Consider the following 27626-nt stretch of genomic DNA (forward strand, 5'->3'; position numbering starts at 1 on the left):
TGGTGGGTCCGGTCTCTTCCGCAGTAGCCACCAAAACCTCTTCGCTTCAGAACCAGCCCCAGCCCGGTTCTGTCCTTGACGCGCAGCCCGAGCGGCACCCGCGAGCCCCCATCGGGCGCGAAATGGCAGGCGCGCCAGCAGCCCGCGGCCATCTTGGCGCGGGGACTGCATGTCCCAGGCGGCGCCGCGGCGCAAGGGGCCGCCCGCCCGCCATCTTAGCGCTCCCTCCCCCGGTGCGGCGGGATTGAATGAGTCGCTGCCCGCCCGCCTGCCAGCCCAGCGCCATGTCAGGCACTCCGAGCCGCAGCACTCCCGGCGGGACCCCGTTGTCGCCGACCCGCATCTCCCGGCTGCAGGAGAAGGAGGAACTGCGGCAGCTCAATGACCGCCTGGCCGTTTACATTGACCGTGTGCGGGCACTGGAGCTGGAGAACGACCGTCTGCTGCTAAAGATATCGGAGAAGGAGGAGGTCACCACCCGAGAGGTACGGCCGAGTTGGGGGCGAGCAGCGACTGCTCCCGTGGCGCCCCGCGCCTCCGTCCCGGGGCGGGTCCGCGGCCCGGCACTCGCCCGGCCGGCTCCCGCCCGTTCCCTGCGCGGCGCGCGGTGCGCTGTGGCGGCTCCGTGTGGCGGCCGCGCCATGCCCGTCCGCCGCGCGGGGAGCGGGGGGCCGTGAAGACCCAGCACCTACCCGCGCGACCCCTCGGGGCGGCCGGGGGCTCTCTGGCCGCGGTGTCGCGCTGAGGGGCTACTGGCGACACACTGAAGGCGTCTGAGGCCGGGATTCGGCACGGGGAGGTGGCGGGAGCGGAGCGGGGTGGACACGGCGCTGCAGGCGGGAGTGGCGGCTCCCGCGCCGGCCGGGCCCCAGCGCGAAGCCGCTGCGGGTCCCTTGGCCACGGGCGGGGCTCGGCCGGGGTCGCGGGCGGTTCGAGCCCTCCGTGCCCCGCGCCCACAGCACACGCGTGCTCTGGTACCGGCTCGTTGGGTGTCCCCTACGGCCTCTGTCTTGACGGCTGATGCAGTGGGGTGGGAGATTTGAAAAGGTTTGGGCTGGCTTTGCCTCTGACCGTAGGAAATCTTTTACAGACTCCGTAAATACTCGGAATCAAGTCCGTGTAAGCGACTCTGATTTGTTTCCTCGAATTTTGGAGGCAAAACTGCATGATTTTTTTCCCCAAGTTTAGCTTTCCCCTATTCTGTGGCGGCTGCTTTCCGCGGTACTCTCCTCCTCCTGTGGCGGAAGGATGTAGTCGGTGGCACTGGGGACAGTCCCGTCCTGGGCAAGCCCAGACCCCCTCAGCAAGGTGCGGTGTCCCGCCGCTGAGATGATGTTAAGGTGCTGTGGAAAGTCTATCAATAAACTGCCTGGACTGTAACTTCTGGGATGTGATGGATCGCTGTGCCACTGTGTAGCTTTTAATTTTTTTTTGGTCTTTTTCCCCTTTTCACCCCTTGAAATGCTGATTTGATGATGCTCGGGGTGTTGGGAGGAGGATTTGATTTAATTTAGTTTAAGTAGAGCAGATGTTATAATGTCTTATTTGGGGATGCAATCAGTGCATGTATGCCCAAATCAGAAGTACCTTTAGAGTCCCTTTGTATCGCTTAATGATATATTGTAACTTCCATGCTTTCAAAATCGCTAGCTATTTCTAAGCATGAAGCATAACTTACCGTGTGAAATCATGCTATAAACAAAATAAACACATCTAATTTAGGAAGCTTCTAAGCTATAGATCGCTGGAGGCTAGAAGGAGTATCCCTTTGAAATGCAAGAGTGAGAATGTAAATCTGGTGATGGTAGGCATGTGCAAGAGTAAGAGGACAAGCAGGCAACGTTGATATAATTTCATTAGACTTTTAACATGAGTTTAAACCAGTTTGTAACAGTGTAGTGTGTGAGCAATTCTGAAAAGTATTCTGATGCAGTAATCAGAAAATAAACTTGAGAATAGGAACCTTTTGGTTACTTTGAGCTTTCTACCTCTGTGTTTTTCATCCAGACTTCAAAAAGGTCTTAATCCTCAGACATAACAAACTTCTTCAAGATTTATCAAGCTCTTCTTTGGCACTGATGCTTTGGCTTGTCTCTGGACCACCTTTGTTAAATACTTTCCTCATCCCTTTAGGAAGGTTTATTTATTCTTTACATATGTCCATAGAAGGAAACTTTGTAGTTTTATTGTTTTAGTGCTGGGCAGTGGACATTGGTTTAGGACTGTGGAAGCAGTAAGCCTTCACATAGTTGTCAGATTTCCTATTTACTGGAATGGGAGAGTCCTTTCACTTTTGGGACCTACCTAGTAAATTGGATTTTCTGCTGGCAATTCAGCAAATTCCAACAATTATTAACTGTTGGAATTTGCTTTCATAAAGTAATAAGGCTTAGTGTGAAATAAGATATTAATTAAAAATAAACCCTCCAAATCCCACAGCCTCCCCCCCAAACAAACCCCAAAGTAGCTCTAACTTCTGTGTAGAAGCACAGTTAAACATAGTCCAGTGAAATTTGCATACTGTTCTCTCTGCATTATTAAATCTTTATATATGTAAGCATCTAAGCTCTGCATGCTTATAGGAGACTATTTTCTTTTTCCACAGTGTTCAAAATGCACATTCCCATTTGTTATCCTCAACTGTGTGTAAATTTGAGTCTGATCTTATTTACTGTTTATAAAAGCTAATTGGATATTCTGTTATTTTTGGCTTTTCTTTGGTTCTGGCAGAAGATGTCACCTGCCACTGTGGTAGGTGGCATCGTGCACATTGTGGGAAGCAGACAGAAGCACTGCTCAGCAATGGGCTGTTGGTTACTACCTGAGACTTTTGCCTAGAGAGCAGATGATGGAGTCCATGATCAAAGGTGGATTTCTCAAAGCAATAGCTTTAGCAAGCAGTATACGGAACCATGGTTATCATGAGAGAGATGTTTGTTCTTTGCTTGTCACTCAGGTATCCCTCAGGGACCATACCTGAGCTGGCAGAGACTGTTATTTACTGACATGGCATGTCCTGAGTAATGGGTTCCTGATGCCCCCTTCCCCAGCCCTGCATGTCTGGGAACAGTTTTGCTCTGTGCTCAGAGTTCTGGTTTAGGGTGGTGTCTTCTGGATGAGAGAAGTTCTACTGATGCTGATCAGGCAAGGAGTGTAGTTATTGTTCTGCCAGAGATTCTTTAATCATCAGCTGGTCAGGATGTTCTTTTTCCTCGTTGTTTCAACTACCAATTTGAACAAGATTGCAGAAAGCAGCTGTTTGTGTGGCAGTCCCAGCATGGTCTTAGAACAATATAATTCCTGTTCTTCTTGATGAACACAGGGCTGCCATCTCTTAACAGCAGAGAAAAGGAGCTTTGCAGTTGATTAATCTTTAGTTCTTTATTAATTATAGCCTTTTTCCTAACCCTGTCCAGTGCTGCTTTACTTGTATGCAGTAGGCACCTAGACAAATAAAAAGTGTATACTGTAAGCCCTCAGAGAGATGCAAAAAAAAGTTTGCAGATGTGTCTGAGGGAACCTCTAACTGTCCTCATTCATTCTCTGTTTGCTTTCCTCCATCACTGCCCTTGTGTAAGTTAGCCTGTGACAGAAGAGAAATGGAGCTCATCCCCTTGTTTTTCTACATCCTTAGTACATGACTGATGCTATTCTCACTGTGTTGGGGTCATTGTTGCAATAATCTGATTTGTGAGGCTGGGAGGGGACATAGTGGAAGAGCTAAGAGAACAGTCCTAGAGCACTCCTCAGTTCTGTTTTACTGACTCTGCCCTCTTCTGTAGTGCTTGTGGTTGTAGCCTTCTGGAACAGATGTTTTGATGGGGACAAAAGGGATTACTGCGCTGTTCTGAGGTTCTGAGGACACCCCACTGTGCTCATCCCCTCAAAGGAGAATTAGAAAAATAAGGTCCTCGGGAGCCTCAGCTACTGACAGCAATTGCCCTTGTAACAAAAAGAGGATCTGTGGGGTTCCCTTTTCACTCTGTCTTCCCATCTCTGTGGGTGTGAGTGCAGGTGGCTGCAATCTCACATGCTTTCCTCTTACCTGCCAGTGTTGGAGCTACCATGCCCTTTGTGTGCACCATGTGTGGTGGCCAGAGCTACTGTCCTGACCAGGATATGAAGGTCTGGTGTTGCCTAGTTGTCACCTGCAAAATACATACTTAGATGCTGCTGTGGATGTTGGGTCACTCAAGTTGCATCCTCTAAAATATTGGGTTAAATGATTTTCTGGCACTGTAGGTGTCATCTGGGAGGTGTCATAACACACATCTTCATTGTTCTTGAGAACTTGACTGATATTTTTGGTGGCCCTGAACCAGAGCTGACTGGCAGTCCTTTGTCAGTCTATAACTGGCTAAATTAGAACGTGCTGAGCCACACTTGGTGGGAATACACTTGTGCTTTGCACGTTAATGTATTCTTATGAGATTAACGTTTCCTCAGCAGATTTGTCTGGAGTCACTTGTGGTTGGCTGGAACATGTTTCTTGCCTAGCATGTTGGTTCAGTGCCTTCTTGATGTGTTTCAAGTCTTCACTGAGTGACACCTTGCAGCTTTTCTCAAGTGGGGTTGCTTTGGGAGGGTCTGTGTCAGTGTATCTGCCCTTGACCCACTGCCTAGTGAGCTTTGGATGTTCCCAGCGCAGGTAGGTGAGAGCATCCAGCAGCTGTGTCTTTCAGTCTGCTATGGAAACATCTCTGTTTTCTTTTTCTATTTCCTTGTTCCCTGTGTTGCCCAATTACAAACTCACAGGCTCTTTTGCCAGCAAAAGAGAAGGTAAAAAAGTGGAAGCACATTTGTAGTGCAATAAGGGTGTCTAGGTTGGCCTCTGTGCAGGAAGATTTATGCTTGGGCACATGGACATGAAGTGGATTGGGCTGCAGCATGTCCTTTTGTTTTGTGCTGAACATTTTAGGGTTTTTCTGTTGCTTTCAGATGGGGTTTCCATTTTCACAGTTGAGGGACCCATTTGCTGGCCTAACCTGTCATCTGGAAAGGTTTGTTGCTGCTTCCCAGGGCTTGTATTCTGGACATTGTAGAGAGACTGCTGAAGCTCACAGGGCCAAATGAGTTTCATCCCTTCTGCTCTTCAATAAAGGGACCAGTGCTAGTGGCAAGAGGGACCTGAAAAGTATCAAACACAACAACATGGCTCTGGGTGATCGTTGGAGGTTAGGGATGGGTTTTGTTTGGGGTTATTTTTGGTTTGGCTTTTTTGGGGATTTTATTTTGTTTGTTTGTTCGTTTTGTTGTTGTTTTCCCTTTTCTTTCTCTTATGGAATTTTTCTCCCATTTGTTGCCTAAGAGACTGGAACTATAGATACTCGAGAAAGGATGTGGGGAGGGGGTGCAGGTGGCTGCAGCCCCTGTGGTGGGGGGCTTTCTCTTGAGAAGTTCAGAGACCCTGTGAGATTTTGGCTGGGGGCTCAGGGACTGGGCTCAGCTTCTCACTCCCTCTCGGGGTTGGAAGGCAGGCAGTTGGGCTGCTGCTACTGCAGGGAGAATTCGCTGCCGCTGAGAAGTTCTGTCCTGCACAGCTTCTACTACCAAGGGTGAGCCTTTGCTTGTTAGAGTGGCCATTGAACTGTGACCTTTCCAACACCCGACCTCACCGGGAAGGACCCTTGGGGTAAACCTGGAACCCTGAGCCCCTCTGAGGGGGTGTCTCCGGGGTCTGCCTGACCCCTGCCTTCCCTGGCACAGCTCCTGGGTTTTTGCTACACTGTTTGCCACTCTGGGTGTGCCTATTGCTGCTGTTCCAGCTTGCTGCTCCGTAGTTCCTGCTCCAGGCCATTCAGCTTCCCAAGTGGCGCTGAGACCGGCTGCCCACTGAGGGTTTGCAAAGAAATCCCCTTCTCTCTCACCCACCATTGCTGTGTGGGGCTGGGGCTGTGCTTGGGGCCGGGACTGGGTCTGTGGTTCTGTTTGTTGTTGCTGCTGCTGTTGTTTGTTTGCCTTGTTATACATAAACGTACTACTAAAGAACTTTACTCATTTTCTCATACCTTTGCCTGAAAGTCCCATAATTTCAAAGTTATGATAATTTGGGAAGAAGGGGTCACATTTTCCATTCCTAGGGAGGAATGGAAAGACATTGGCATCAGAGCACAGGTGGTGTGGGGAGAGTGAAGGGCTTGAAGATAGCCAAGCAGATCCTGCAGATCAACCATGGATTACACAACTGCTGTTGGCAACAGGGTTTTGGATTCTACAACGAATCAACAAATCCCAGGTGCAAATTTAGGCTGGGTGAAGAATGATTTGAGAGTTCCTCTGGGAAAAAGGACTTGGGGGTGTTGGTCGGTGAGGGGCTGAACCTGCTCTAACCATTGGCACTAGCTGCTAGAAGCCGCCTCTGTGATGGGCTAAGCCCCTGGTGTGGGCAGCAGGGGAGGGGGGATTCTGCACCTCTGCTCTGTTCAGAGAAGCTGTGGCTGCCCCATCCTTGGAAGTGTTCAGGCCAGATTGAGGCTTGGAACAACCAGGGATAGTGGAAGGTGACCCTGCACATTGCAGGGGGTGGAATGAGATGGGCTTTAAGGTCTTTTCCAACCCAACTCATTCTTTGATTCTTTGACCATGGAACTGTCTTTCAGGATTCACAACTGCTTCAGAGAGACAGGCAAGCTTGTCTTTCAGGATCCACCTGACTAAATGTCCAGCATAAAGCTGGATAACCCTGTCACGCTCTGGGTGAGGAACTGGCTCACAAGCTGGGCACAATGGGTTATAGTGAGGGAGGGACATCAGGCTGACATTGGTCACAAGTGGAGTGCCATGGGTCTCCAACCTCAGCCCATCAACATCTTCATCAATGATCCTTGGATGCAGGACTCAGAGGGATTCTAAGAAAGTTTGCCAATGGCATTAAATTGGGAGGAGCTGTCAACACCTGCAAGGGCAGAGAGCCCCTCCAGAGAAATGCTGACCAACCAGAGAGATAGGAACTCACCTATGTGAAGCTTAACAAGGACAAGTGCTAGATGCTGCCCCTAGGATGGGGCAGCCATGGCTTGTGGATGGACTGGGGAATGAGAGGCTGGGGAGAGGCTACAGGAAGGGACCTGGGGGTTCTGGCTGATGGCAGGTTGGATCTGAGTCAGCAGTGCCCTGGAGCCAGGAGGGCCAACCGTGTCCTTAGGGGCATCAGGCCAGCTGAGTGAGGGAGGGGATTGTGTCTCTCTGCTCTGCTCTGGAGCAGCCTCACCTCGAGTTCTGGGGGCAGTTTTGGGCACCACAGTATAAAAAAGACATTGAGCTAGTAGAGGAGTGTCCAAAGAAGGGCCACAAGGATGGGGAAGGGTCTAGAGGGGAAGGTGTATGAGGAGCTGCTGAGGGCACTCTGTTTGTTCAGCCTGGAGGAGACTGAGGGGAGACCTCAATGCAGTCTTCAGCCTCCTCATGAGAGGCAGGTACCGGTCTGTACACTCTCATGGCCAATGAGAGAGCCTGAGGAAGCAGCATGGAGCTGAGTCAGGGGAGGTTTAGCTTGGATGTCAGAAGGTTTTTTCCCAGGAGGTGGTTGGGCACTGGACAGGCTCCCAGGGGAAGTGCTCAGAGCACCAAGCTTGCCAGAGCTCAGGGAGCATTTGGGTAACGCTCTCAGGCACAGTGTAGGATTGTTGGGGTGCCCTGTGCAGGGCTGGGAGTTGGACTCTCAATGCTCTTGCAGGTCTAACTCAGCATATTCTCTGATTCTGTGAAAGTTGTTCTGGCATCCTTTCACAGAAGCAAAAGTAGCAATCTTACATGGTCCGTACATTTTAGCTGTCTGATATAACTTTCAAATAATCTTGTGTTATAAAAAATATAAAGGCATAGCAGACTTCAAGGTGCCTCATGCAGTCTGTATTACTGATTATATGATAGGTTATTTTGGGACACGAAGCAGTCTGTAGTTCTTTATCCTCTAAGATAGAGAACAAGAGTGGAAGCTCATTTCTGAACAGTTGACATTTCTGTAGTTCATGTGGTTTCAGACACTTTGTAGTGGAAGAACAGCAGAGTCAAAATGGGTCCTTGGGCTTGTATTCTACAAAATATCTTCAAGTGTTTAAAAAAAAATCTCCCAAGGCAGCAGTATTGGGAATAAGGGCAAATAATTGAAGTTAAGATTGTAAGGTGCACTGATCTTGTTCAGTTTATCTCTTGGGAAGGTTTGGACATTTCAAACATAGTATGTTTTGTTGCATTGGTAATAAAAATGAAATCTTTGTGTTGCTTGTTAATTGAAAATGTTCAGTATAGAATGTTCTTAAATGGCAGAAATCATATTATACACCCTTTTTCAAAGAAACTTGTGTGTAACCTGGTCCTGTGTTTCGGTTCTTTGATAGTTGTTGTGATGTTACAACACACAAATACTTTACACACCCAAATACTTTTTTTTCCCCTTAGGTGAGTGGAATCAAGAGTCTCTATGAGTCTGAACTGGCTGATGCTCGAAGAGTTCTGGATGAAACTGCCAAGGAGAGGGCTAGATTACAAATTGAAATAGGAAAACTGAGAGCAGAACTCGAGGAGTTCAATAAAAGGTGAGGAGGGTGTTACATTTCTTTTCTTTCAATTAGAATGGGCAATATTTGCTGTGGAAATTATACCAATGATGCTTCTTAAAACACCTCCTGGAAGCAGATCCATGAGAAGATACAGGTTTGTCAGAGAGAAAATCCTTCAGCTTGTTGGTATAGCTGGTCAGAGCACATAATTCCAGCAGTGTATACACAAGTGTATTTGTAAATATTAGATGAATGTTATGTGATGTGAGACTCAAGCAAATGGCTGTGCCTGCTTTGTCCTGTCCTGCCTCCCCTGATGTGAATGTGCATGTGTGCAACTGCTTGGTAAACTGGATTGAGAAAGAGATCTAGATTAAAATTGATCTATTCAAGGAGGGTTCATTAATGATTTTTATTGTCTGGCTCACTGTATTAGTGATAGGAGAAATGGAAGAAAAGGGAAGGGGTTGGCCCTGAGCAGTTTGGGAATATGGAAGCAGTGTTGCCTTGAAAAGACATGAAGCTACAATGTAAATGTGCCAGGAGAAGACCTTGTACCCCTGAAATAATTTTAAACTGCCATTCAGTTTGTATCACAGAGAATTGGCATAACAAGCTAGTTCCTGAAACCATGTAGAATTTATTATTTCAATTCCCATGGGAATTATTTGTAATCAAATACTGTTTAGCAGTAGAAACTTCATTTAAAATTTAATATATGTAGTGGAAAATAAATTTTTGCCTCTAATTGAATTTTGCTACCTGTTTTAATATATAAGATTTGGGAATGACAGATTTTTCCTGAGCAGGTCATTATGTACATCACCTGTTTTTCAATGTTGTCAGCCATAAAATAGGTTTTAATGTGGCAGTACCACTAAGGCCTACTGTAAGTCTCTCATCTCTTCATTTGCAACTAAGTAGTTATAAAAGGACTTAAATGTTTCCCTCCCCTGTCTTTTTTTTTTTTTTTTCTGGCTATCTAGTTAATTTATGATAAAGTATTTCACATTTTCTCTGTAAAATTTGCTATATCACTGGATACTCATTTTCTCATTTTCTCTGCTGGGCCCTTTTTTAATATCAGCCATTGGAGATATTTTTGGAATTTGCCCTAAAACATCTGTCCAAACATGAAGTAGTGATAGTGTAAGCATCTGCATTTGAGTTGGTGTAAAGTCTGTTGAAGTACAGCCAATAGCATAGGCCTGCATGTGGTCAGGCAAGCTGTGTGCTGGTATTTGTGGACTTGGTTAGCTCAGCTTTTGTTAACCATGAAAAACTCCTCTGGTAACTAGGTCAGCAGTAAAACCCCTAAAGTGCAGTGAGGTGAATCCCACCCAGCCCTACTGGGGTGTTGCTGTTGGAACTGTATATTCTCTTCAAAGCCTCAGGCCAGCAGTCTTGGCATTTATTTTGGATAGTGTATTTTGCATGGCAGGTGGCATGTGCATGGCACATGGACTTTAAGGTTGTCTCTCTCATCTTGTGATAGCAAGTACTCTTCTTGCTTGGCTTTTAAAGGAAGCTCCATAAGAGAGCAACAGTAGTAACTGGGAATTTGGTTCACCTCTAATATTTCTCTGTTTTGATTAAGGTCTCCTTGTAAGAAGTATCTTTACTTGGCAGATAATGAGAATCCAGTTGATTCCTGTTCTTTAGACTTTTGATAGCCATAAGAGACTGTACAAAATACTTTGTGGTGGGAAATTGTGCATGTAAAGTGATGGAGATAGTGTTTTCCCTTGGATCACCCCCCTCAACCATTGTCTGGACAACTGAGTTGCCCCTTACCAGTCACTTCAGTGACCAAACTAACTTCAGCTTTTTGTTTGCTTGTCTTCTACAATAGATGAGGAAAAAATACCTGGTTTTCTGGGTTTCTCTCTGTGTTTACAGTTCATAGCAGTAGAGTCAAATTCCTCAGTTTCAGTTTCTTCTACTTAATTCCTTCCAGTCCATTGAGATGTTTGTAATGTTCTTGGAGTGTTTGTGGGGTGTCTAGCTTGTGATGTGGCCAGATTTTAAATATGACTCTTGTAAGTGAAACTTTCAATTTCTTGTCTGATTTGCGGTGTTCACTTGGCATCTAGCTCATTACTGAAGCTGACAGTCAGATGGTGTCTGTGCTGACAGTCAGATGCTGCTTCTCTCAGTATTGTAGCAGCGGGCCCCTGCACGGGGTGTAATGAGCATTGACACCATGATTGCAGAAGGCTGATCAAATGCTTTATTAAGCTGTTCTATACTACACTACACTACACTACCCTGTATAAAAAACCCTTCGTCCATGCCAGACAGTCCGATACACATGTGGATCCAATTGGTCAATGAATCAAAACACCATCACCAGAGTCCAATTAGGAAACTACCTTTTGGTAAACAATCTCCGTAACACATTCCACATGTGCACAACAACAGGTGCAGAGATTAAGATAAGAATTGTTTTCTCTGAGCTTTCTCATAGCTTCTCAGGAAAATCCTGGGAGAGAAGTAAGTCTCTTTCTGTTCAGAGAATATGTGATTACCACATCTCACACCAAACTTGCTTTGAGAACTGTGTAGTGGAGGAGTAGGTTATTGCATAAGTTTATATTCACTATTATTGCCTCTCCCTCTCTTTCAAGCTCATAACAGAGAAGAAATTTAAGAATGCCAGCACAGTCTGGCCAGGAGCAATCCCAAACACTGCCATTCTTTTGTTTGCTTGGAATACATTGGGTTGCTGGGACAGGAGATATTAGACTTCCCTCGCAATATAGGATCACAGTCAACCTCCTGGTTTATTAGCAGATTCCCCATTTCTTTTTTTCCTCCCAAAGACTGAGTTTGTGAGCATGGAAAGTCCTGAAGGCGCTGAAGATACTCCAGGGAAGCCAAAGGGTATAACATCAGGCCTAGTGTGGTAACACCGGGCCTAGTTTGTGCCCAAAGGTGCCTGAGGCTTACCCTGTGTTTAGTTCCTCCCTGGAGCTGTTTACTTGCACAATTTCAACTTGTGAAGCAGCTGACCAACCTACATCAAGAGTCTTGGATAGGGCACAAGGATTTGGGACAGAGCCTGTGGTCTAGGAAAGAACAAGGTTTCTCTGTCAATGTAACGGACATAAGAGGAAGCGCTTCTGCTTATGTCTTTCTGTATCTTGTTCAAATACTGACAGATAACACTACACCAGGGTTCCATATGAGTGCCAATTCAGCTCCCAGGGTTTGCATTCTAGGGCACATATTTGTTTATTTTAGATTTTTTTCTCTTACTGTGTTACCAGTGTTGTAATATTTTCTGGGGGATTTTTAGTGTTTGAGATAATTGGATATAATTTTCCCTACTAAGTCAACAAGAAGAATTCCAAGGCTTTTTCTAGAGTCATTTGTTGTGGCAGGGTGGTGCTGAGGGTGCTGTGACCTCCCTGAAGAGCGTCCTGAGGACGGCTCAGGGGCACAGGCACGTCCTTCTTCCAGTGATAATCAGCTCTGGCTTCTTCTCTCAGGTGATGTGGAGAAAGAGACTGGGGCTCTGTATGGAGTTCCACAGAGCAGTGGCCTCTATTAAAGGCAGAGGCCTCCGCAAAGGGAAGCGGGAACAGAAGCGCTCTGAGCTGGGCAAAACCAGGCATTGATGTAGGGAAGGTGAGGGGCGGGACAAAGCCAGTAACCAATGGGATGTGGGCTCAGGGGTGGAGCATGAGGGGAGGACCAATGAGCAGCAAGCGATTAACATAGAGCTGCAGTGGCCTCTGAGGTGATTTACTCGCCCCAAGTCAGTGGCTGGGGGTTGGCCCTCCAGGGCAGGGCAGCCAGCCCCTCTTTGGCTGTCTCTTCAGCCCTCACAGTTTGTGTTGGATTGGACCAAAGGTCTGCTTAGCCTGTTAATTGATCTCTGTTAAAAGCCATTTGTCTAGAGAAGAGAAGAATGTAACATGCATAGCAACAGCTCTCGGGAATACTCTTCCAGTCTTCAACAGTTCCCTTCAGCTGAGGGACTTTGTGATGTCCAGCTGGATTCTGTGTAATAGCCATCATGGATTTGCATTTCATAGTGTGACCAGTATTCTGAGACCAGCTGTTTGTGGAGTTCTTAGACATAGCAAAGGGATTCTGAGTTTATCTATGTATTGTATAAACATGTTGTTCAATCTGCCTTTCATTTGTTCATTTATCCCTTTTTTTGGTATTCTTCTTCATATCTCCTATGATTTTCTCTTTAATGATCTCTTTTTTTTCAAGTGGAAACATCTTACTGCTTAATTGCTTCTACTCCTGAAGCTGCTTTGTGCTTTCAATCAATGTTTTATCATCTCTGTCATTTTTACTGTTTTAGTGTATCCTCTTGGGAAGGAAAGCTGCAGAATTGGATCTTCAGCCAGTATTCAAGATGTTATTGTACCATAACAGTGTTCTATGTCTTGTTCTGTATTTTATTTATTAATAATTTCTCAAACACATTTGTATTTTGAATGCTTCTGAGCTGCTGATATGTGAAGAAGGGTAAGTTCCAGGTAGTATTTTACATCAGATGTCTCCCAAGACCCCAGTGAGTGGCAGGAGTGCTACAGAACTCAGAAATATTTTGTGGTAACTATATTTGCTGTGGCCTCTTTAGGCAGAGGTGAAATAAGGCCCTCTCAGAGCCCTTCTGTGCAGGGTTTTTACCCCTGCTTATGCTCCTTGCCTTCCTTTACAAAAGCCAAATTAGCTCTGAATTTTCAAATTCTTTATGTTTATGCATATGCCCGCTACTCTTCTTCATTGATGCCTTTGTCAAATTTTACCTGTGCAATCAGAGAAGGATTTTGTGGGAGGACTTTATCAAAGGCCTTACAAAATATTGTGCAGACAGACAATATTCATAGCCCTTTCACAGTTAAGTGACTCCATCAGTGGGCAAGGGAAGGCCACTAGGTTGGTCAAGTAGAACTTGGAGAAGCTGTACTGGATGTCTTGGATCGTTTCCCTGTGCTCTGTATGCCTTTGAAGAGCTTTTCGGAGGATCTGTTCCGTGATGTTCCCAGGTACGGAGGTGTGGCTGGCAGGTCAGTAACTCCTGAAGTCCTCCTTCCCATCCTTTTGAAAAATGGGTGCAATGTTTCCCTTTTACCTGGGCCTTCATCTCACTGCCGTGAGTTTTCAAATGTCATGGGGAGTGGCTTGGCAGCTACTTCAGCCAATTCCTCGGGACTCTGGGGTGCATCTTGTCAGGTCCCACGGACTCAGGTTCCTCAGGTGGTCACAGACCTAACCTTTTCTTATAGTGTGAGCTATTTTGCCTTCCCAGTTCCTGTTTTGTGGTCCATCTACTGGAGAGGTTGCCATTGAAGGCTGAGGCAAAATAGTTGTTGAGTACATCAACCTTCTTCTCATCTGAACCACTTCGCCAGGCTTGTTCATTGAAGAAGTACACTTGCTTTGACCTTCCTTTTCTGCCTAACATACCTGCAAAAGATCTCGTTGTTCTTGGTGTCCCTTGCCAAGTTCAACTTCAGCTGCACCTTGGCCTTACTGACCCTATCCCTTCACAACCAGGCAATGTCTCCATACTCTTGCCAGGATACCAACCTGTACTAATATTGCCTCTTCATTATCTTCTTGCCTTTTAGTTTCACCTGCTGGTCTCAACTCATTCTTGCTGGTCTCTTGCCTTCCAGTCCTGAGGATCAAGAGCTCTTGTGATGTAGAAAATTTCCTAAAAGTTTTTCTCCCTTGTCCCTGAGGGCAGTTTCCCAGCGGGTGCTATTGACCAACTCCTTGAACAGTAGGCAGTTTGTTTACCTAAAACTCATTCTTCATTTCTCTTCACTTGACCCATGTCTCTCAGGACTGCAGACTCCTGGACTGCATGATCACTGCAACCCAGGCTGCCTCCTGTCTGACATCACTGATCGGCTCATTTGTGTTGATGACCGCCAGGTCCAGTATCTCATCTCATCTGGTAGAGCCATTTATTACCTGGCTTGACAGGATATCCTCAGTCCTCTCCAACAGCCTCCTCGATTGCCTACAGCTCACCCTGCTGCTTTTCCAGCAGATGCTGGGATGGTTGAGGTCTCACAGCAGGCTGAGTCTGTGAGTGCAATGCCTCCTGCAGCTGGAGCAAAAAGGCTCCAGTTGATCAGTCAGCTAGGAGTAGATGCCAACCACAAGGGTTCCCATTGTTCCCTTGGTCTCTGATTCTTTCCCATAGGCTTTCAAAATGCTTATGGCTATTTTTTAGAGACAGCACTTCACATTCAATCCACTTCTTGGGAAGAGTAACCCCTCCACCTCTCCTTCCTCACATATCCATTCTTGACAGCTTGTATCTGTTGATAGTTGAAGTCCAGTCATGAGATTCATTCCACCAAGTTTCACTAGCAACTAGGTCACAGCTTCCCTGCAGCACAGTGACTTCCAGCTCCTCTTATTAATTGCCCACCCTGCATGCATTGGTATAGAGAAACAGCTGGATTGTTGGCTGTATCATCTTCTTAGATGAATGCCCCTTAATTTCTTGGCAGTATTTCACTGTATTTCCCTTTTGGCTCCTATTATCTCAGGAGCCACCAGCTCATCATCTCTGGAAGTAAGACTTCCAGAGCACCCTGAAACTGAATGTGAAACTAGGGCATGAGGGGGGCACGGGGCAGGAAGCACTTCCTTCTAACAAGAAAGAGCAGCCAACCAAAACATGTGTGGTGCAGTTGATGCATTGAAGGGAAGGGATGCCGTCTAAAGAGATGAGGACACGCTGGAGAAGTAGGCCTGTGTGAACCTTATGAAGTTCATCGAGGCCAAGTGTAAGGTTCTGCGTATGTGTTGAGTCATTCCCCTCACAGACACAGGCTGGGTGGAGAATGGATCAAGAGCAGCCCTGAGGAGATACAAGTATCAATGGATGAAAAACTGAATTTGAACTAACAATGTGCACTTGCAGCCCTGAGAGCTGATCAAACCCTGAACTGCATCAAAAGAAGTGTGGCCAGCAGGTCAAGGGAGATGATTTGCCCCCTCGAGCCCACCCAGAGTACTTCATTCTGTTCTGGGGACCCAACATCAGAATAATGTGAAGCTGCTGGAGTGAGTCCAGAGGAGGCCATATGTTCTGGTGTTTGGAGGGCTGAAGCTCCTCTGCACTGGAGCCAGTCTGGGAGAGTTGGGGGTGTTCACCTGAAGAAGAGAAGGCTCCAGGGAAGCCTCAGAGCCCCTCCCAATGCCTAAAGGGGCTCCAAAGAGAGGGAGAGGGACTGGGACAAGGCAGTAGTGGTAGGACAAGGATCAATGGCTTCATACTGACATAGGGCAGCATTAGATGGGATATTGGAAAGAAATTCTTCCATATGAGGGTGGTGAGGCACTCAATCATAGAATCATGGAATATCCTGAGCTGGAATGGACCCCACAAAAACCATCAAATCAACTCCTGGCCATGCACAGACACCCCAAAATCCCACCCTGTGCCTGAGAGTCTTGTCCAAACTCTCATTGAGCTCCAGAAGCCTTGGGGCTGTGATCATTCCCTGGGGAGCCTGTTCAATGCCCCAGCACCCTCTGGGGGAAGAGCATAATATCCAACCAGCTGTGGCTGCCCACAGCTGTGTGCAAGTGTTCAAGGCCAGCTGGATGGGGCTTGGAGCCAACCCGGTCTAATGGAAGGTGTCCCTGTCCATGGGAGGGGTGAAACAAGATGAGATTTGTGATCCCTTCCATCCATTCTGTGTATTTTACAACATCTGCCATACGTATATGTATCCACTATTTGTACTTGGATGCAACTCATGAATGTAAAATTTTTTCTTTTGAACCAAGTTCATAATTAGGTTCATAAAGCAGTTAGGTAATTTCATTTTATAAAAAGTTAAGTATCTTTAGGATGTTCAAGCACCATTTATATGATGTAAGGAACAGCTTCATTTTTGTTTAAAGATGTTTGTATCAGGTGTAGGGACATATTTTTAAATCTAGAATTAAAATATTGTTGTAAAAATAGCCATTCTCATTCTGTAGCATGTATGGTTCTATCCTATATGCTATGTAATGGCTTCCAGTGTTTGTGTTTTCATCTTCAGCTGTTTGACAAAACTTTTGACTACTGGAGGGAGGGGATAAGTGGAGGAGGTATGGATGGGAATAATTAATTTACTGGTGAGGTGCACAAAACTTCTGCTTGGGTAGAACACCACCCTCCCACGAGACTGTTGAACCAGACCTGGTGAAGTGAATAAGGTCCATTCATTGATAACAGAGGGAGCTCTGATGCCGTGGTGAAGGAAAGTCTCCTGTCCTGTTGTTCGTGAAGTGTCAGTTCCTGTCTTTACCAGTGTCACTTTTCCCCAGATCAAGCAGGGTCTGAAGGTCAGTATCTGTCAGGTGCCATCATTTTGCTTGTTATAGCAGTCCTGCTGGAGCTCCTGGCTCTGAGAGGGGTGAATGCCATGCTGTGGCTTCCTCTGCCTGCTGCCTACCTATAAGTAGGGACAGAACAACAGGGCATGGCTTCAGACTGAGAGACAGTAGGTTTAGATTTGATATTAGGAACAAATTCTTCCCTGTGAGGGGGTGAAGGCCTGGAACAGGTTACCCAGAGCAGTTGTGGCTGCCCCATCCTGGAAGTGTTCAAGGCCAAGTTGGACAGGGCTTGGAGCATGACAGGGTTGGAATGAGATGGGCTTTAAGGTCCCTTCCAACCCAAACAATGCTGTGATTCTGTGGTCAGTGAAGCATTTCCCTGAAGCAAACTTGGCTCTTTCTGGGGAAAAAAGAGCTCTCAAGAGTTACCCTACTTGGAGAGTTACTTGGTGTTCCTTGAAGCATTGACACATCTCACCAGGTGGATTGACTGCTGGTGGGAACTTTTTAAAATCTCAGAGACCCCCAAAAGCAGTTGTACCTTTGTAAAACCTCTGTCACATTTTTGCATGAAGGCAATCAACCAGGCTAAAATTATAAGTGAAAATAAAAATTAAAATGGCTTGCCATGTTGTCAGTGTCCTTGAGGGGGCCAAAGTTACCACTGTCAAGAATTCTCTATGGTTCAAGCTGTACATCAAACACTTTTATTCATTCCCATCCCTGGAAGCAGTCTCTTGCTGCCTGGCTTCTGCAGGTGGATGTGTGCACATACTGCTGTTCATGATCAGAGTGAAGTAGCATTTGCCCTTTGAGTCCTGTACAGGCAGAAGGCTCCCAGGTCTTGGTTGTGACACAAGCAACAACACATGTGTTTTACAGCACATGTGTAACATAGCGCTTGTGACCTTCTGACTGCTGCTAAATAACTGTCTTCTAAATACAAGCCATGTTTTGTCTGTGCCTCCAGCAAGCTGCTGAGTGTGAAGACACTGCACATATGTTGCAGAACAGAATTCAGAGTGACAGATTGGACTGATGATAAGAAAAACTGGTTACAGTTAAATGAAAACAAATGCTAAGATCCACACCATGAAATGCCGAGAGAAAACACAAGCTGAATGCATCACAGAATTAAGATTTCAGCTTAGAAAAAGAAGCACATTATGCTGAACCATGTAAACCATTGGTAAACCATTGTACAAGCCAAAGGCAAACCACTGTGTGTAGGACACACCAATACCCAATAATGGAGGATTTTCATTAAGTAATTCTGGCCAATTCAGGCAAATCAGAAATTCAAGAAGACAGTACAAGTGATAAGGATTTTGGGAGCCAAGCTTCAGGGTCTGGGCTGGGCAGCAAGGTTTGTATTAATCTAGAACACTGGTTTTCAGCTTTTTTTTTTCTCTTTGCAAACAATAGTTTTTTCCACGTTTGGAGTTGCAGATTGAATACAGAGCTTTTAAAAGCCTATCTGTAGTAGGAATTCTCTTCAAACTTATTTCTGTGGGCCCTTAAAGCAGCTTATGGACCATAGGTCCAAACTACCTAACTATAGATTAGAAGTGTGAAGAAAGGAAAGGAGAAAAATTGTCTGTGGTTACTTAAGAGAAAAAAATAATAAAACTGTTCCTTCGTCCCATGTAGTGTGAGACTAGAACAGCAAGCTTAAGCAGCAATAAGGAAGGATTATAGCACATAACAGATCAGTTTTTTATTAACATAATGATACATGCTGAGAAAAGCTGCAGAAAGTCACTATGTTAGATGAAAAAACTGATAAAATTACTTAGTGAGCAGAAGAAAGATTATCTTGATCATATCTACAAGTTGGATATAACAGCTCAATTAATGATATTTAAAGCACTCGGACGTGCTTTGCCCATAATGAATACTGCTGAAGAAATACTGGTTTATTCTTGCAAGGTGACCACATTTTCATAGTGGATTATTTTATTTTACTGCTTTTTGTGGGACTACATCATAAGGAATATGCTTCACCACATCAGATATAAAACCTTGGGGATGTTCAGGCCTCTTTGGTGCTTGCATGTACTTTGCTTTGTGGGCTGTACTCTAAAGTAAAAGATATCAGCTGTGTAGCTGCCAGATGAAGAAGTACTGTTTACACCTTGTGTGTGTTACCATCTCTTAGCTGCCAGATTTGCCTTCTTGTTTTTCCCTTTTCTGTCCATGACATTTTTTTTACTGGGCCATGCATTTACAGAACATGGTACCAGCTGCACATTTTGGGGGTGTTCCAGGTCAATGATCAGCAGCATTTGTAGGGTACTGCAAGAGCCGTATAGTGGTGAGCTGGTCTTGATAAAAAGTGTCTGGTAACAAAATACCTGTGGCTGTAACCGGGACATGCTCAGGATGTGTGTGCACCCATGTATAAGTATAACGTACTTTTGTTTTTCCAGCTACAAGAAGAAAGATGCAGATTTGTCTGTGGCTCAGGGTCGTATCAAGGATCTGGAAGTTCTCTTCCATAGAAGTGAGGCAGAACTCAACACTGTCCTGAATGAGAAGCGCAGTCTGGAAGCAGAGGTGGCTGATCTGCGTGCCCAGCTTGCTAAGGTATGGTAGGGAATGCTCTCTTGCTTCAGCACAGCTATGTAGAATAAATTCCCTTTTTTCTTTGCAGTTAGTTTATATTCTGAACATCAATGATGCACCTTGTTTACTGCTGAATCTTTGGCTACCCCTCTTGGATACAAAACTAAATTGTAAGAAATCTACGTAAAACAACCAAAGCAACACAATGTTTAGACATTTTGGTTGTTGGAAGCTTTTGTTTTAAAATTTCTGATGTTTCTATATCTTGAGTCATTAAATGTCCTTTGTAAGGTCCTGTATAATTTTACACTTGTGCTGGAGTACCCAGTGTGACCATGCTAGCAAGAAAAAGAAAGTGCAACATATTGTGCTTGAGGAATTAATAATCCTCGGCTCCTGTATCAGAATGTATTGAACTAATCCTTCATTTTAAATAGCTGGTATGCAAACATATAAGCTTGATTTAAATGTCAATTAATACACTCACACACACACTGGTTTTTGTTTGGTTTTTTCCTGGGGCTTTTATTTATTGTGTTTCTTTCTGGTGGTGGTGTGGATTGGTTTTCTTTATTCAGTGGCTTGACATTAGTTTTGTTATTATGAGTAACTGCTCCAAAGACATCAGATGAAGACTGTAAAAGGTTTATGGATGGAAGATAGGAATCCAGACAAAATTATCTTTAAAATTCTTTACTAGGCTGAAGATGGTCATGCTGTGGCAAAGAAGCAGTTGGAGAAGGAGACACTCATGCGTGTGGACCTGGAAAATCGGTGCCAGAGTTTGCAAGAGGATCTGGACTTCAGGAAGAATGTATTTGAGGAGGTATTATCAATCTAGTAATCTTGCCACTGTCCAAAGTTAATGTAGCTTTAAATCAAATTGACTATGAGCAACTACTAAGTAGTCCAGGTAAAGAAAATCAGTATTATCCTTCCTATAAATGGGTTGAATAATAAAATAGGTGAAGATTTTTTTACCTTTTTACATGGTAAATCAGTGGTGGAGTCAGTATGAGAGCCAGGTGATAAGAGTACTGTTCCATGGGCAGGTGAACTGGAGCCAGCTGACTGCTGTGGGAAAGGGAAAATCCTTTTCCCTCTCTCTGGATCTGGTAGCATGGCCCTGCTCTTTACTTACATCAGCTTTGGTTGCTGGACCTGATTATAACCTGTTCTTATTGACTAGAATAGTATGCAGCTGCCTTGCTTATTGCAGAGGTAATTTTCTGCCTGTTAAGTGAATAGTACTAGTGAAGACCAAAATTTTTGTAATATTGGGACTTGGGAGAGGAAAGCATGACTTTCTCTCTCTACCCAATGCAAAGTGTTATGTCTGTTTATTCCACCTCTGGCGGTTCTGCAAGCTCATTCAGTGAGTGGCTGCTGAGCAGTTGCCACATGCTTCTGCTGTTCTTCTCCCCTACTCCAGGTGTGATGCTTGGCTCACTGTTCACCCAACCATTTCAGCCAGATTAACTAGAAACATACTAAAGTTTTCTTGGTTGAGTTTAATTTTTGATGGCTTAGTGGCTGAGTTGATTTACCACAGAATCCAAATGAGTGCTCAGACTGGTTTAAGGGATGGGACAGGGCTATGTGGCTAAGGACAGGGGACAGGGGCTGGAGCAGGGCAAAGAAACCAACCAGGGAGATCAGCCTGAGATGTACTGACCATTGTCTCACTTCCATGCTCTGGAGTGCTTGGATTGGTACACTGACTGCAGTGACAGATCCTTGTTTGGTTGTAGGATCTTAAAATAACTTTTCTTCTTGGGAAGAATGTGTTGCTATATGTTCTTTAGCCATCCCTGAAGCTTTTTGATTCTTGGATGTACCAGTTCAACACATGAAGCAATAAATTGCTTTACGTTACAATAAATTGATTTCCTTTACATTAGTGAATTTATTTGGTTTACTGAAGGGTCCAAATCTCCATTAGAATTGAGTCATTGTGATGGGGAGTGTGACAAGTGAGGCCTGCTTATTCTAGTGGTGTTGAACTGCTGGATCAGCTCAGCCCTTCCCCTGATCCTTTGTAGTCCCCCAGGAAATTCCTTTGGCTTCTGAGCTGTCATTGCCTGAAGTTACTGAGAGACTGCTGCTTGCTAGTTTTCTTGGTGTAAAAATTAACCAAAGAAAGAAAAGCTTATTCCATATCACTTCAGAGCACATTGCTGTTAGTAGAAGGACATGTTTCTGGGGATCTATTTTAGATGCAGAGCATTTCTGCAAAACAATTAGTAAAGTTGCTTTGAGTATGTGTTAGCCTTATATGACTCCAGTCTAGCAAAACTGAGCCTTGCTTCACTTGCTGTTGTTCCTCATGGCCCTGTTGTAACTTCAGGCCTCCTCCCAGTACTCAGAACCACTCCTTGGTTGTTTGTCCTGCCCTGAAGGAAGAAATTGTTTTTGTCATACCACACATTCAGACCTGGCCAGATCTCTGCATGAATAAGTGCATGAGTAAGCCTTACCCTACTAGTTTGCAACCAGTGTTCTTAAGCACAGAAAACTCACACATTTCTAAAAATGCAAGTTTCTTAGTGCAAACTCTAATCATAAAAAAATATGTCTTCAGGATTGCTTGGATTGCTGCTTTATTAATGCTGTAATCAAAATCTAATAAGAAAGGCTCATCAAGTATATAGAACGTAGATGGGACCCACGTGTGCTTAAGAGTGAAATTTGAAGATGCAATTTTTCTCTAGAATTTTTTAAAATATATAAGTGGTGTTCATTTTAATCTGATTCCTTGTAGACTGCTATTGTAATGTCAGGATGTATATTGAGAACGACAGGGTTTGTAGCAAAGCAGTGAAACAGCCCCTTACTTAGTACATGGCTATTTTTGAAGCTGGTGTTAAGTTGAATCACTTTTAAATATTACATCCTGACAAATGAGAACAGTAACTTGAATCTGTTATTGCATGCATGCAGCAATTCCCAGGCTTAAATGCCTGTAGTACTGTAGCTCCATTATGCTAAATAGTTAGTACTGCAGTAGTCAATTGTTGTCTGAATGTAACTGCTCGTACTGTTTACCTTAGTGTGGGAATTTGTCCCTCTTCTTTTGTGTGTATGTAGGAAATAAGGGAAACAAGAAAACGACATGAACATCGTTTGATTGAGGTGGACACAAGCCGCCAACAGGAGTATGAATCCAAAATGACTCAGGCTCTGGAGGATCTGCGAAATCAACATGATGAACAAGTCAAACTCTATAAGATGGAGCTGGAGCAGACATATCAGGCTAAGGTAACAACTGCTGTCCACAACACTGTCAGACTGGAAGCCCAGTTTGTGAGATAAAAGCCACTTCTCCCAGCTCTACTGGTCTTAAGGAGATGAGTAACTGTAATTTGAGGAAATTTTGTCCAAATGTTCAAATGCTTTCCCTGGGACTCGTGTGCAGGTGCATTTCCAGGGGGTTATAGCCAGAGGTAATAGCAAGCAATAGCTTTAGCCAAGAGAGGTCAGTTAGTGAGTAAACATGTAGGGCTGTTGTCTCTGCAGAAAACACAGTGGGAATAGTGGATGTCTAGGTTAGACATCCACTATTCTGATTAGACAATGTCTTTTGCTCTAAGGGTTCTTTTTTTACATCAGTAGATCCAGTTTTTCTTCACAAATGGAGGGGGTTGGGAAAACTTGCAATATGTGCAATCATTGTGCATAAGAAGCTGGAGGGGGGATTGGAGAGCTTGGAAGTGAGTGTGTCTCAGTATGGGCTTTTGCTTGGATACAGTGAGCTTGCAAGCTAATACAGACACACTGGAAGGGGCTTCTTATCTAAGGGTGCATTGTCACTTTGCTCTTACTGTGGCCGTTGCAGTGTTCTTAATCACGCCAATACACTTTTAAATATGTCTAAGCCTTGCAACATTTCAATGATCTAAGGTAGTTCTGGACTGGAAAATTACTAGATGCAGCTGTGAAATCTATGGTGGCAGGGAAACCTCAGGCAAGATACCAGACCTTTCTTGACCAGCTTTGGTGATGAAAATCATGGTATGTAATTTGGAAATCATAGAATCATAGAGTGGTTTCAGCTAGAAGGGACCTTTAATAGCCATCTAGTCCAGCCCCCTGCCTTGAACAGGAACATCTTTAAACTAGACCAGGTTGCTCAGAGCCCATCCTGGCAATTCTGGCTGTTGAAAGTACTTGTCAATAGTTGCAGCCACTTCTTGTTCTCTTGTGCTGGAAGAATGATGGTACTGCTAACACTGTTCTCTCCCACCCTTCGCTGAGACTCCCTTTGACTTCTTTGAGTTGATTATTTGGTTTAAGAAATACTGATCTACAAATATTTAACTATTGCTTATGGCAGCAACCATATAGATAATAGATACTAAAACCCCAAAATTAAAATTAAAACCCCCAACACAGGTGGCAGAGTTGAAATTATTCAGAGAACTCTGGAACATTTAAGGAGCTATTTGGATTGACTTGCCACAGTCTGAAGGAGATCCAGGATAGAAGATGTTTAGTAGGAAAAAAAAAATAAAAAGGATGCAATATACAGACTTAGAGAATGAAAAAGTGACAAGCTTTGAACAGGGGAATGAACAAATTAAGCTGCTTTTTCCCTGCATGAAGGTGGTTGTTATGGATGAAGTTGGAATATGGAGTGAAAGGGGTTTAGCTGTGAACTTAATTTTGTGATTTCTGAACAAGGACGTGTCCCTGTTAGAGAGCCAAAGCTGGGGAGGAATATGATGTCAAAGCAAATCACTAGGTTTAGCTACTGAGCAGCTCCAGGATGAGATGGTCTTGGGTAAAAGCACACATCTTGCACAGGGCAGATATGGAGTGGCTGGAGAAAGTCCAAAGGAGGCCACAAAAATGATCCTGAGGACTGGAGCACCTCTTATGGAGAGAGCTGGGGTGTTCAGCTTGGACAAGAGAACTCTTCAGGGACATCTTATTTGAATGTGACTTTTGAATACTTAAAAAGGGCTTCTAAGAAAGATCATTATGATCTGTGATAACAAACAATAGAAATCCTAAATATGAGTACTTGGCACTATGCCAGCATGACTGTAAGGTAGTGAATGGTTGTCAGACTTCAATTATTTTTTAATTTTAAAGTTTACAAGAAGTAATGGAGTGTGTAGTTGAAGTTGCTTCAAAATCTGTAGCCTAAAGAAGGCTCTGTGTGTGCTGCTCAGAACTAGCGAACAGCAGAGCTAGTGAAGATTGATTTTATAAACCTTTGTGCTGTGTGGCTAAAGAACATCTGCCTGTAACTGTTCTTAGAATTAGATTGGTTTAGTTTTTGAGTGGATTCCATGGTGTGGCAAAATTGTCGAAGTCCAGCTCTAAAGCATGCAAAGGATGGTTTTTCTTGCTCTCTGCTTTCATGAAATTTACCATGTAAGAGTTCTGGTTTTGCCCTCTCTGTTTTGGTTAAAATTAACCACTAGAAATTTGTTCACTAGGTGAATTTAACAAAAAATTCAAACCAAATCATATATTGGCAACTATTACAGAAAGAGAATAAAACCAAACCCATTGTTTTGCCTCTGGGACAGGATGTCATCTGGAGTGCTGGGAGTAGTTTTATTGCTTCTTGCAAAAGTACTACAGAGTTGACAGAAACTATTTAGAGTGGGAAACAAGTCATGCATGAGAAAATTTTAAGTAAAACTTCACCTGGAAAAGAGATCCGTTGAGAGAAGTGAAAGATACAGTGGATGTCTGTAAAGGGATAAATAGCATGGGGGAAGGTAAATGAGGAATGATTGGTTTTTTTTCAGTAGGAGCAGGGATGGTGAATGTCCAGTGAAAATGTCCAGATAGAGAAGAAACAGAAAGTATTGTTCTTTAATGTAGAGCTAACCTCATTGCCCCAAAAATTCAAAAAGCAGAGACAAATTCCTGCCTGAGAAATCCACTGAGAGATAGTAAGCAGTAAAATACTGTCCCTGACTGAGGAAGTCCCTGAGTTGCCTATAGCCAGCAGAGACATAATACCCGTGAAATATTTCATTGAGTTACTCTCTGGGCATGCAAGGAACTGTTGGACCAGGACAGGAATTAGGTAGGCAGCCTTTGCTGTCACCCAGTGTGATTTGCCTTAGGACAAACAAGCAGAGCACATGGTCAGTTTTTTAGAAACTAAGGTTGCTTTTATAATGGAAGGGCTAATAGAGTATTTTTTTAACAGCATAAGCAAATCCTGAAATACGTTTTCCTTCGTTCCTTAGGGCATTCCTAAATGTTACGCAGTTCCTATCCTAAACTTACTAGACCATTTAAAATTTTCTGAATTTAAATAGTTGCTACTTTTTTACCAAAAGGATATTTCAGGATTTGTAACTCAGCACAAGTGAGCTGTATAAAACTTTCTTTCCAGCTGGAGAATGCCAAATTGTCCTCTGACCAAAATGACAAAGCTGCTGGTGCAGCTCGAGAGGAGCTGAAGGAGGCTCGCATGAGGATAGAAGCTCTCAGCTACCAACTTTCTGGTCTTCAGAAACAGGTAAAGGGACTAAATTGGCTTTTATCTCAAATACACAGCTGTTTTGTGTGAATATATTAGCATTTCTGACCCTTCATATTTTCTGAATTTTGCACAGAGAAATCTTTGTTATGTTCAAAGATTTGAACATAACAAGGGAGGGAGAAGGGTTTTAACTTTTTGAGTGGACCTACATGGATGCCAGGTGGGCTTTTTCTTGTTCTGTGTGCCTAGGCCAGTGCAGCAGAAGATCGCATTCGGGAGCTGGAGGAAATGATGGCTGGCGAGCGGGAGAAGTTTAGGAACATGCTGGATGCAAAGGAGAGGGAAATGACAGACATGAGGGACCAGATGCAGCTTCAGCTTACGGAGTACCAAGAACTGCTTGATGTTAAATTAGCTCTGGACATGGAGATCAGTGCTTACCGAAAACTCCTGGAAGGAGAAGAGGAAAGGTGTGTAAAGATTCCACTTTCTTTTCTAAGGACTCTCAAGTGTTATTTTCATTTCTTGCCCTTATTTTTTTACCACTTGAACAGGAATGCCCAGATTACCTTTAACTGAAATTATATTGGCTTCACACCACAATGTTGTTGCATGGAATACTTGTTCTCAATTGAACACTGTCCTTATTTTGGGTTTTTGTAACGGTCTTGGAGTACAGTGAAATATATCATTCTGTGCTTGGTCTTCATATCATCTTTTTACTTAAATGCTTGTACTTGTATGGTTTGAAATCATGGGGCCCAAGAATAGTGTGTTCAGTAGTAGCTGTACTGGAGGGAGGGATTAAGGGATCACTGTTGCTGTCAGTAGCACTGCTTTCCATGTCACATGGTCATACTGCCAGAACATTCCTCAGGGATGGGTAGCCCCCTCTTCCTCATGTGTGCAGTCCTCTTGACATACAGAGTGAGGATACTGTCAGCCTTGGAACATATTACGGTCTGGTTACTTGAGGATATTGTAGCTTTGTATTTCTCTGGGTGAGTTAATTAAGATGCTTTCTTGGTTGTGTTAAGGTTGAAGCTCTCTCCAAGTCCCTCCTCCCGTGTCACAGTCTCTCGGGCTACCTCCAGCAGCAGCAGCAGCAGCACTTCACTTGTTCGCTCTTCCCGAGGCAAGAGAAAACGTATTGAAGCAGAGGAGCTCTCTGGCAGTGGAACTAGTGGGATCGGCACTGGAAGCATCAGTGGCAGCAGCAGCAGCAGCAGCTTTCAAATGTCCCAGCAAGCTTCAGCTACAGGAAGTATCAGCATAGAAGAGATAGACCTGGAGGGCAAGTATGTTCAGCTTAAGAACAACTCAGAGAAGGTGAGCATCAGCAGAACTCACAGAAAACAAGCAGGAGCTGAATTAGGCTGCACAGCCCTTTGCAGCATGAGTAGGGGCGGCCGTGTGGAGAGCGGGAGCAGCATCTCAGGGTGCAGCGTCCTGCAGGAATTAATGGGGGCTTTTAAAAGTTGAACATAATGGTGGGCTAACATGCTGCAGGAAGAGAATACAATCTGTGTCCCAGATGTGTGCTGGGACATTGCTCACAGAAACAGCCTGCTGTCTAGCAGAACTTTGTTGTGTGAAGTGGTTATCTTTTAATATTTTACTGAACGACCTTATGGGGTTTACACTTTAGACTCTGACTGGATGTAGGCAAATACTTTCAAGGTAGAATGCAAATGCCTAACAACCATATAAATAAATTTATGTTCCCATTATTTTTAATTACAAAGACCTAGATTCTGATGCCTCTTTGTTGTGTTTTGTTCACTCTG

General features: G+C 44.3%; 1 protein-coding gene across 1 annotated transcript in view; it reads left to right on the forward strand.

Moving 5' to 3' along the window:
• The first annotated feature begins 245 nt into the window (after positions 1–245).
• The window catches only part of LMNB2 (lamin B2), a 36232-nt gene continuing 8851 nt past the window's right edge, over positions 246–27626 (forward strand). The window contains exons 1-8 of the mRNA XM_059489511.1: positions 246–485; positions 8401–8537; positions 19253–19409; positions 20089–20214; positions 22476–22646; positions 25750–25875; positions 26089–26309; positions 26877–27168. Coding sequence (XP_059345494.1) covers positions 249–485; positions 8401–8537; positions 19253–19409; positions 20089–20214; positions 22476–22646; positions 25750–25875; positions 26089–26309; positions 26877–27168 — 1467 coding nt within the window. The 5' untranslated portion in view covers positions 246–248. The remainder of the gene's footprint in view (positions 486–8400; positions 8538–19252; positions 19410–20088; positions 20215–22475; positions 22647–25749; positions 25876–26088; positions 26310–26876; positions 27169–27626) is intronic.

This window comes from Ammospiza nelsoni, chromosome 27, assembly GCF_027579445.1.
Source record: "Ammospiza nelsoni isolate bAmmNel1 chromosome 27, bAmmNel1.pri, whole genome shotgun sequence".
Lineage (NCBI taxonomy): Eukaryota > Metazoa > Chordata > Aves > Passeriformes > Passerellidae > Ammospiza > Ammospiza nelsoni.